Here is an 11,882-nt window from a genome sequence, read left to right as displayed (position 1 = left end):
CAAAATATTTACCCTGTAGAGAAGTTCAGTTCATGTCAAATAGATGATTTATTTGTGTGAAGTTGTCAATCACAAGATACATCAGAGTCAGTCATCTATCATAAAAAAATATCTTAGCCTTCATGGATTGCAAAAGTGGGTTAAATTTGCAATCAGATCAATATATGCATAACAAATCTCTAAAAGCGTACGCACTACGCCCACTTAATTTTGTAATTTAAAAGATGTCGGCTGGCAATGTCTATGTTAGCAACTTCCTACACTGTCTTTTATAGGCAAGGCGGAGGTCATTGACCAATAGCACAAAGGTCATCTTCAGGTCACATTTAACAATATGCTCCAGGGTCCGTATTTTACAATTTTTATTTGTAATTTATTTTCAACACTTCATAGTTTTGAATCTCTGTGATCAAGGTCTATTCAAATATTTGTCTTTCTATATCTGATTGATCTGGCTCTCAAAAATTCATTTTGAAATTTCCAATGTTATGGAAAGAAAATTTGTAAGTGGGTTCACCAATTGATAATGGTGAGATCAATGATAATAGGAAAGAAAACTAGATACGTTTATTAATAAGTTGCTGGGTGTATAAATGATTAAGAATGTAAACAATCAAAGAATGTCTCCTAACCAACAACAATTATTATTCTTCCAAAACTTATAATCTTTATAAAGTCAGCTGACAACTTTTCCTATGAAGTACAATTCATTCTTTAGGGCTTAACTCTTTGAGCGCCAAAGTCAATTTTTGTCGCCTCTATAAACTATATACCCTGTCAATTTTTTGTCATTTTTTTGCCAAAATTTTGATGGAAAACTGTAGCCAATGAAATGCGATATCCATTTGGTCCCAAATTATAAAACAAAATACAGAAAAATTAATGAAAATTGGTATATTTTTCTTGGGAAAAAAATTACAGCACTCAAAGGGTTACTGAAAGTGATCAATTCCATTGTATTTGTCTGCAAGAGAGTGACCCTGTTGGTTGCAATGACGCCCTCTATGGGCATCGCAGTATATACAATTTACCCCTTTGCTGCCTTATTTACCTGTGCTGCAAGGAATCATCAGAAATGGGCTTGAAGTTACCTTGGAGAGACACAACTAGCAAGTTCAATTCAAGAACTGTATGAATTTACTCTGGATACTACAATTACTAGAAAGGACCGAAATTTTTAGAACTGAAAATGTATCTTATCATCATGTCGACAAATCTTAACGTAGACTACATACTGCAAGTATACAAATCCACCTGACAGGTCTCGCTCCATGATTGACTGATTATCTTGAAGTAAGACAGGGTTTATAAACTCAAAAGTAACTTAAAATTGTATTTTCATAATCAAAATACCATTGTCCTGGTATCAATTTTGTAACGATAGATCACGATAGTGGTTTTTCAAATTTCCAGGACTAAGAACTTTCCAGGTTTTATAATTCTGTCACTTTGAAGGACTTTCATGGAGATTGCTCTGTACTTGTCAAAGTAACGACACACTCCATCTTTTTATGGCAAAAATTGTGTCATTTTATTCTTAAAAATACATACTGTTTACAGTAAGATGTTAACATAGCAACCACCTCAAAAACAATACAATACTGTTGTTACTGTCATGGTTTCATTAATGGCGAGAGATTATGATTACAATCTATCAAAAGGGTCATCATCTTTGACCTGAAAAATTAATCTGCATTACCAAATATGGGCATGAGAGAAATGGTAAAAGTAAATCGTTATTTCAGCAATAACTCTGCACTTCAGAAAGTCTGAAATATTGAAAAAACAAATTTTGCTACCATAATTAAACAAAATTACTACACACACTTTATACATCAGTTTACCAAAGTCACAGTGACTTGCTGTGTATATCTGAACAAAATGCAACTGAAAATCAAATGACAGACAGTGTAAGGTTTGCAATGTCTTTATTCAAATTAAAAGATATCTTTAAGATTTCATGAAAGAGGGTTTTGCAAAAAACTGACGAGCAAGGGACACTCTCTGTGTGAGTAAGAAATATGCAAATAAGGTATTACATGTCAAGATGGAAAAGAAAATCTTCTGATAAAACATTGAACGGTTTATGGTTTATACCTTTCTGAGGGCACAGATTTAGCACATTTACAATACCTTCAAATTCTAGCTTACATGGCCTTCCCCAAAGCTTGTGAAAAAAGGAAGGTTATGTTAAATTATATTCTGCAAAAGTTTAATGTTCAATCTGTTGATCTCTGAAGCTGTGTGTGATTTTTAAATTTCACAGAAATTTTCACAATAATTGGCATGGAAAAACACTGAAAACATGGCACAGAAATGTTTCATTTTTACACTTCTCATGAGTTTGGAAACCTGATCAAATAAAACACTTGCAAGTGAAAGAAATTTCAAAGCTATAATCAAGTATTTTGTATCTACACATTGAATTTCTGCCATGTTTTCATCCAATTCTGTCCAAATCACAGGAAGCCATGACAAATTATAGCTGTCACTTTGCCATTCAGTATCACAATTTTCTTGAAAATCTCTTCAAAAATTGACTTTAAGGATGATCAGAAATTTAGCAGAGTATTTTGATGGAGATATAAAAATGTTTAACCCAATGAGAGACAGTTTTTAATAAAACTGTGGATTCTGGGTGAAAAGTTTTGTTTTGTATATAAACAGAAATATCAATATCATTGGATATTTTTGCCAATTTTCGATTATGTTACAGACTTTCTTGTTGGATGTATGCAATGTTGATTATCAGCCATATTGGTTGGTTGCTGTTGAAGTCCAAAATAGGTTCACTTGAAAATCACTGACATGCTGGAGTCAACAAAATTCCAATGGAATAGCAGACTATGGGGACAAGAGATGAATTTCAACAGTACAAAAGTAAAGCATATAGTAAAAGAAAACCAAAACAACATAACCAATCTTTTGTTTGAATCTATAGCTTTCTATGCACGCTGTATCAATGCAACAAGGTTTCAGCAGCAATTATCCAGATAAACCATGGCAACCCATAAGACTCCAAGTTTTGTAGTTATACATAACCTACGATACAAATGTTAAAGGGTTTCACTCAGAGAAATATCTTCTAGTATTTTATGGAATGGATACTTTTGAAAAGGAACAAGTTCAAAAGCAACTACCCCTTTTTTCTGACAAACCTGTTCCTTCCATTTCTTGATTAAGATTGGTCCACCCATAGGTAAGACTGGAACATACCAAAATGTGTACAAAAATGGGGGTGATAAGGTCAAAAATCACACTGAGAAACAAAACAAAAAACAGAACAGAACAACAGAGAGCTTCTCAGTGCAATAATCTAACTTTAGAAAATGTTTAACTTATCTATATGTCATATAATGTGAAATAAAAAACCACCAATGAATCATATCCTTTCACCCCTAATAACAAAGTAACTCAGTCCAGCGATTCTACCCTAATAACAAGGTAACTCAGTCCAGCGATTCTACAGGGTAAAACCATTACGGGGTTTGGGTAGGGGTGAAAGACACAATATCTGCTGAAAATTTCGCTTAAATTATACTCCCCATCGGTAAATATTTTGTTTTGGCTTGGCCAACATGCTTCTATGGCTAGCCAGATGAAAATACATATTTACATGTTGTTTATTCTATTGTATTACCTAAACAGCTATGCCTACATGGTAGTGAGTTCTTGCATTTAAATATACAATTTTGTTTAAGTTTAAACACGTTCAAGGCAGATATGGTTACAATGTTAGGTATATTCTATACTTAACCTGACACCAGGACATCACTTCCTGTTTATGATACAAATATTTGCCCCGTATGCAAGTCAAAACTACCTGGGCAAAATTACAAAAATTCTGATGAGAAACAGGCAAATAGTTTAATATTTTGTGATGTCACTACTGCCGCACAACTTTGAAAATTTTGTAAAGAATTTTTCATATGGAAGAAACACGATCTTTTGAAAGAATTTACAAATAGTTTAAATCACAATTCTTGAAAAAGCTTGCATCCTTGCTACAAGTTTAACGAGCACTGGTTGTAACAACATTTGTAAAACTAGTCAGAAATCACCTTCCTTAAAGCTATTAACTACTCCATGATTGGCTTATTAAGGTGGCAAAAAATGCAACATTGAGAACAAAGATTCAATCACATCTTTGCTTCTTCTACCCCACAGAACAGTTTCAAATTGAGATTTGAGAAGTCAGTGAGACTGAAGACAATTAAGAAAGTTATGTTAAGAAAGAAGAGTTGCTTCTAAAGTTGTGTGTGTGTGTGTGCAGCATTTTATTTTCTATTCTCGAACAAGTGATATTCCAAGGAAAAAGAACAATAGCAAATTTGCAGCGTGTATTTCTCCTAGTGCAGTGCATGATGGGAGTCCTGCAGTCCATGGTTGAACACTGTTATAGCTGTGACCTGGATGTTCAAGTCTGAACGATGCTGAAACTGCTAATTGCTTCATGTTGTTGTTATTGTTGTTGTTGTTGTTGTTGATGCTGATCTGCATGGTATGTAAATCCAGTGGTAACTAATGCTAACATAGCAACTAAGTGTTGATGCTGTCACCATGGCTACTTTGGGTCCTTACAACAGTTCCCACTGTTTAATATTTCCATTTCTTTTTAATTTTCATTTTTTTTACTATAGTGGCGATAACTTCATTCAACAAAATCTGTGCCAGTTGTTGGGAGCAGTAATGAGGACACTGCGGTTCAACCTGTCCTGTATGTGATCTAGTCTTACTTCTATGAGTTTACTGATAGCATACATTCACACACAGACATATGTCAACATGTCGTCTCGTTGAAATTTAAGGCAGTACTTTTCTTCTTTGTATTTCCATAATTCATTCGCCATGACGACTCAACCTTTGAACTAAATGTACCAAAGAGTTCAACAGTATTTGCATAATTATGTATATAAAAATCCAGGAGATCCAAACAGGTTTTGAGTGAAAAATCCATGATTTCTTGAAATCAGTTTGCTGTACGTCCTGGCAAGCGTTGATGAACACACATCAATGCTGTGCAAGATATTCTGGAATGGATCCACTTGGTTCATTTTGCTGGTTTGTCCAGATTTATTTTTACCAGGTACCTATTCCAATACCCATTCCCATACTGTGTTTGTTAAGGGTCAGGAAGTACACTTGAGAATTGGCAGGTCTAATGGATGCAAAGAACACCTGGAAGAAAAAAAAGAAACACAAACTCAAAATCAAAAGTCTGGATTTGATTGGCAGATCAAGCAACAACCATTGGCTGTTCATTGTTTAAAAACATCAGACAATTTTCACATTTTACATTTACAATACAATTCTTTATCATCTCACAACCAATTTAATTTTACATTTCATCTGAAAATATATATTATTCATCATTTGTTAATTATTACCAGAATCCTAATCTTCTCTCTTTTTTTTCCTCTTCTTTCAGATTTCTCTATTTCTAATAATTCTACTCCGGAATAAAAAGGATGCAGTGTTCTGCAGACTCAGTATGTCCAAGAGATCACGTGATGCTGGTACAAACAAACTAACGTGTACAAATGCATATGGAAATACATGTATTTCTTTGCATGCTTGTGCATGTGGTTTTGTTTGTACCCTGATCTATTCAAATTCCGGGTTTAACTCATATGCATATGCTGGTTTTGCCAGCACTACACAGCCACATCCATGTGTATGAGCATAGTACCAATTGATGCTAAATGTGAGTTGTCAATCTGTCATTGTTTGTACGAAAGTCTGGGAATTTCTGTCTACAGACCACTGTATGAATCCTCTAATTATTAGTTAATCAACCTGTATCATAATAATATGATTATGTTGTCTGTTTATGTCTGTAGTTGGAAACATTTCTACAGTTCCTCTGTGTCTCTAAAGAAGTCCCATTACAGTGTCTGAGTAGACAGCATGTCACAGTACAGTACCTGACTAGTCACGAGATAAATCTCACCTTGTCATTTCTTTCACATAGAAATCTAAGTTTCTGTCTGTTTTTATGCATAAAGACACCGTCTAGATGACCCGTCTCTGCTGATCTGATCTCTATGGCTTTGTTGCCCCAACCCATAATCTGTCCAGTACTGGAAACATACGCTGTAAAGAAACACATCACATATATATCAATTAATTATGCATATTTCAGTCAATTAACTTCTTGTACTTGTTAGGTTGAGATATTCTCCTTTCTGATGTCAGTAAGCTTTTTTCAATCTTGCGAAGCATTATCTCTTTTATTTGAATTCCATTGCAAGTTTTTTGCCCATTGATCTGATTGATAAAATACAAATTTACATAAATACATAAATATATGAAATGAACAAACTAACAATGAAAAACAACTGCTGATTATGTTGCAAAGTAGCATATTATCACATCAATAGCTGACAAGTACATTCAATACATAGACCAATATTTTGTAGGCATTTGCAATTTGCATAAGTTTGACAGTGTTGAGTATTGGAAAAAAAACATGAAAAGTTGCATAGCAGTCTGTAGTTGTACTTTTATATCATGCTAGTTCAATTTTTAGGAAACAGTTGCTATGGAGATAATTTGCATACTGGTGCATTTGAGTAACTAATTTGCATATAAATGACAAATATTGGAGAGGGAGCAATAAATTTGCACATGCATGATTAAATTTCTACAATCACAAATATATTTATGAAAGCAATATGTTCTGGATCATCATTAATTTGTCTTACCAACTGATGTTGGCAATTCTGCCCACTGTAATGTCACATCCTTGTATGTCTTTCCAAACGTGTCAATAAATACTCCTTCATCTGCAAATGATAAAAAGATATTATGTTTACATGATTTTAATATGATTCCCCTTTAAGTTACTGATTTGTTAAACTAACAATTCATCTTTCCCTTATCTGTACTTTTTACGGAATGCTTGACAGTATTGTACAAACCCTTCCTACCTACCTAGACTGATGGCAAGTGTGTAACTTGAAGAGATTTCTCATTTACACATATGGCATTCTTACATTTCATGGAAAACAATTTCTGTGGCTGCAGTTTATGTTCAGACATTGAATACTGTATTACAATATTTTCCTCACAAGACTTCACAGGCTATACAGTTAACAATGAAATTATCGGTGCATATCTCTCATATTACCTTTTGCTTTCAAAAATTGTAACATTTCAAAAATAATGCTGAAAAGTAGGTCATGGTCACAGAGGCACACCATCTTGTTTTGTCAAATAATCCTACAAAGTGACCCTCACAACAATCAGAAAACTGTGTTTGTTATTCACAAGGCAAAAAAGCATTAAAATGATATTTTACTTAAGGAGAATTGAAAACAAGTTGTTTCTGAAGCTTTTCCACTTTGAATGATTTCTGTATTTGCAAAGCAAAAAAAAGAGGGAAAACTCTACACCTGAGGCTAAGTTACAACTTTGTATCCAAAGACATCTATAAATTTACTAGAGTCCATCTTGAAATCCAGTTACCATGGAAACATACAGCAAGTCTTTGCAAAATGCTGCTGCAGGGTATATATTTAGATTACTGTTCAGTTTTTAAAATCAAAATGACTTCAGGCAAAATGAGATCCAGCAGACCTTGATGAAGAAGAGGAAATGTTTAGAGTTCCATTTGAACGGAGAAATGAATACAACTGAGAGAAAATATCCAAAGTCACGATTCTGATTGGAATCATTTTTTGCAATTACAGACTGACATTTTAATATCATTCATGCATGGTTGCACTGGTCTAAATAACATTCTCTTTAAAGCAATCTTCTATTCCATCCAATTTTGCAGCAAGGATGAAGATGTCACTTTGCTATCTAATTCATGGATAGAATTATGTTCCTGACTTTCATATAAAAACATGATCTAAACTTTTTCATCCTTGAAAATAACTTTTCTATTCAACTTACATATTGATCTCAATCTTTCTCATTATGGAGTAGGATGAAAGCAATTTTGCCAAGAGTAGAAATACATGAAACCACTGCAATGCTGACAGCAGTTTTATGATATGATTGTTCATGTATACAGTAAGAAACCAAGTAAAAATAGCTGTACGGGAATTCTGCTGACATCTATCGATTCAATACCTGCACTTTCTGTTACAAATACATTGTCACGTTCTCTCCCATCTGAATTCCTTTCCCAATTGTTCAGATGTGAAAAAACATCAAAATCTTGAATATTGCACAGCCATCACATCAGTCCAGTAGATACAAACTTAGACAATGCTAACAGATCTTCATTTGTTGTTTTCAGTTTCTCTACATCACAGCAAATCTTTGCCTTACTGGCTGACTGCTCTAAGGTTTCATCATTGTATCTCATTTATGTGTTCACAGGTGCTATGAAGATTTGAATGAACAAGACAACAGGATGGATGTATTTCCATGAAATTTACAAGTAGATGGATGTAAAACATTTTGCTACTTATTACTTGTAATATTAATATTCTTCATTTACTTTTCTAAAATCTGTAATTTTGAAAAAGATGAAAGCTATGTTTTTTTAACTTACTGTCATAGCAAAGTAAAAGATGAAGTCCTTGGCTGTTCGGTAGAATTACTATACAATGTGGTGTGATAGATTTTTGCAGTTGCTGTTTGAAAAAAAAAAGACATAAACAATTTATTATTATGAAAAAAAATATCAAAATCATCCAATATTCACTTGTACGAATGGTAATACAAGTCTTTAATTCCACATGGTAATATTGTTTGCGGGCAAGATTTACTCTGATAACAAAGAACCCTTCATTATCTGTGCAATCTCATGGCAATCTGCTTCTGCTTCTGTAGAAATGATTTATTTTTCACCTTTTGGTCGTATTAAATTTCATTTCAAAAGATGAACACTTCCATACAGAATTCACACGTCTCACAACTATGTTTGTACAACTTCATTAACAGCACAAAATAGGATACACAAAAATAAACCAGGAATAATCTGTTTCAAAGCATTAAGTAATCCTTGGGGATAGAGTTCCAAGAGAGTTTTAATGCTGTGGATCATGATTTTGAATGAATGACACTCCCATGATTTCACAGCATTCATCTATACGTGAGTCAATCAAAGGAAGTACTGTTATCTGTCATCTCACAATACAGATAATTAACAAGACATATTTTCTCATGGAGTCTGGTCGCCTTCTTGAACTTCAAATACGACAAGGAATATTCTTGGTTCAAACTTGGGATAACACTCATGGTTCTGATTAAGATTGAATGCCACATCCTTGTTCAAAATGACTTAAGAGAAAATGCCTACAACTCAAGCTTTCTTAAATCTACTCAATTATTGCTGAACTGAAAAATCTCTTCTAAGTCTGCTCATTTTTTTTTCATTTACTCCGACGAGTCGGAAAACAAGTTTCCACTCCGAGATTGGAAATCTGTTTTTCAATTGAATCTCATGTAGTGAATTAAATCAATAAAATACTGAGCTAAAACAGGAATTGATTTTATTCACAATCTAAATCTAAAAATAGGTCAATTCTACTCGCAATCTATGGGCTTCATAGAGTTGGTACGTTGACATGACAGTATTGACCTGTGCTTAGAAATGGAATCAGATTGAATGGCAATACCAAGGTTTTTTATTCTGCTATCACATATCAATGTTAGCGGTTGAATTCTGCTGTGATTGTGATGTCTCTTGTCTTAAGACATACAGCGTGTAATCAATGACAGACATAAAGACAGAAACTGATCGATAATGTCAACTGAGAAATATCTAGAAGTTGTTAAGTTACAAGCAGGTGAATGATAGTTCCATAGGGACTGTAATCAATGCCACTGAAGTGTAGACACACTCTACTGGCAAGCCAGAGGAAACTATCTGATATTGAACAATGCTGAATGTAACTGTATAGACACTTGAACACTAATCAGTCAGTTTGGACTTTACAGGGAAAACACAGACTGTATGGTGAGTGACTCTTACATTGCTTATTAACATTATTCAGTTAAATATTGTGAAACAGAAAACAATAGAATTACACAGAGCAGTCAAAATTTTCAAGATAAAAAAAAATCACTGAGAAGAAAAAGTAACTCTTTGCACCATGTGTAAAATCTTTCCATGATATTAAAGGTCACAGGGGGTCAGAGTTCAGAGGTTAAATGATGGCAGATGACTGGTATTTCATTGAGCTGACATTTTATGCCATTTATTCTATTTTTATCACCAAATGCCAATGCCTAGAAAGACTTTACTGAGTGAAAGAAATAAAATTTTGCTACTCACATGTACAGGAAGATAGAGGTCAATGACTGACCCTGAGTCAAGGTCAATGGCATGGAAACCAGCATTTGAACCATAGACAACCTTTAACCTGCTGCCTTCCTCAATGGTAAGGTCAACTATCAGTGGTTTGTGGATCAGGTCAGTAAATGACTGAGAAAGAGAAAACACAAAATTACTCATTTAACAAATATCACACTGTGATTATAATGTAAAATGCAAAAAACAGTTGTGTACACACAAGTAGCCTGACATTGGTATCAAATATAGACAGAAACACAGTTGTACAAGGAGACTGACAGAAAGCTCAAGGAGATACTGAGATAAAATTACAGATATGCACACCATTAATAAAGTAGAACAAAGAGATACAAAGAAGACAAACAGACATATGATGACACACAGACACTGTATAAACATTCTTTATTGTGATGTCACATGCATGAAGACAAAGCAATGTCTATTCTAATACTTCAGGAATGATATTTGTCTGCCATGTTCTTACCTTGAATGCCATAAATTTATGGTATGGTTTGGGAGCCCATGCATAAATTTCCACCCTGTCTCTCAAAGCTATCACCAAGAACTTTATCCTTTCATATCGTACTACTTTGTAATGCACACAGCCCTCTAGATCACCAACAGACACGTACGCTGGCCTCTTCTTTTCTTGGAGAGTCTGAAAATGAACAAGAAATATAGAATATAAATTTGAAATAGTGAAACAAAACAACATGACAACATTAATGTAATACTTTTGAGGCATTACACCTTCATGCTTTCCTGGCAAAATAAAAACTGTGAGAAACAGTGAAAGACCTGTGATGAATTCTCCTAGAAATTACAGAAGTCATTACAGCAATAGCAATTCCGATATCATTTGCAGTTCGATAAAATATTCACATAAATCACTGAGATGTGATACGCAGAATCAACTATACAGTAAAACTGATGAAAATTTCAAAAAGTTGCCAAAACTAGTATTCTGTCCTTCTTAGTATAAAAAGTGTGACAAGAGACACACTATAGACTGAACACTTATCCTAAATACATCTCAAGTGTTTTGCAAGAGAATAAATTCATGTAATATTGTATTAAACTGCGAATTATTTTCTTCATAACAGAAAATAAGATGAAAGATATTGACTTACATCCTCACTCTTGAGTATTTTATGTTTCAGCCATGACAGATAGTAAACACGTAACTTGTTCTTCTTGCCTGGTATAGGAAGACCATCACAATGGTAAAATGTCAGCATTTGGTGTCAGACATGTGGGTATTGGTGTACAACATATCGGAAATACACTGAGCAGCCAATAACTTGAAATGACATTCTAACAGAAGAACTGACACTGCCTGTTAGTTTGTTTCAAAATATGGAACTACATCAATTGATGCACAAAGCCTTGACAGAAATACAAGACTTGACAACAAACACAACAACAGTGAAAGATACACCAATAACTCTACAATGACGATGACTGTCACTGTATTTCACTGCTGTCCACCTACCTGATATTGTGACAAGTATATTCTGTCCTTCCAATACATCCATCTGTTGAAATCTTCTTCTCGATATGAGGGAATAAACTGCAAACAAATGAACAGACACCATATTGAAGAGAGGGTAGATAATCAAAATGTTCCCAA

At 33.9% G+C, this 11,882-nt stretch overlaps 1 protein-coding gene across 4 annotated transcripts in view; it reads right to left on the bottom strand.

Annotated features, from left to right (window-relative positions):
* Positions 1–1,506: 1,506 nt before the first annotated feature.
* The window catches only part of LOC139119473 (mitogen-activated protein kinase kinase kinase kinase 4-like), a 64,105-nt gene continuing 53,729 nt past the window's right edge, over positions 1,507–11,882 (bottom strand). For all 4 annotated transcript variants that reach the window (XM_070683305.1, XM_070683306.1, XM_070683307.1 and 1 more), the window contains 8 exons: positions 11,745–11,822; positions 11,383–11,450; positions 10,737–10,910; positions 10,235–10,384; positions 8,507–8,588; positions 6,705–6,785; positions 5,951–6,093; positions 1,507–5,178 (listed from right to left, as the gene is read on the bottom strand). In XM_070683305.1, coding sequence (XP_070539406.1) covers positions 5,080–5,178; positions 5,951–6,093; positions 6,705–6,785; positions 8,507–8,588; positions 10,235–10,384; positions 10,737–10,910; positions 11,383–11,450; positions 11,745–11,822 — 875 coding nt within the window. In that variant the 3' untranslated portion in view covers positions 1,507–5,079. The remainder of the gene's footprint in view (positions 5,179–5,950; positions 6,094–6,704; positions 6,786–8,506; positions 8,589–10,234; positions 10,385–10,736; positions 10,911–11,382; positions 11,451–11,744; positions 11,823–11,882) is intronic.

This window comes from Ptychodera flava, chromosome 19 (assembly GCF_041260155.1).
Source record: "Ptychodera flava strain L36383 chromosome 19, AS_Pfla_20210202, whole genome shotgun sequence".
NCBI lineage: Eukaryota > Metazoa > Hemichordata > Enteropneusta > Ptychoderidae > Ptychodera > Ptychodera flava.
Note: the sequence above shows the minus strand (reverse complement) of the source record. Positions and strands in the feature narration are given on the sequence as shown.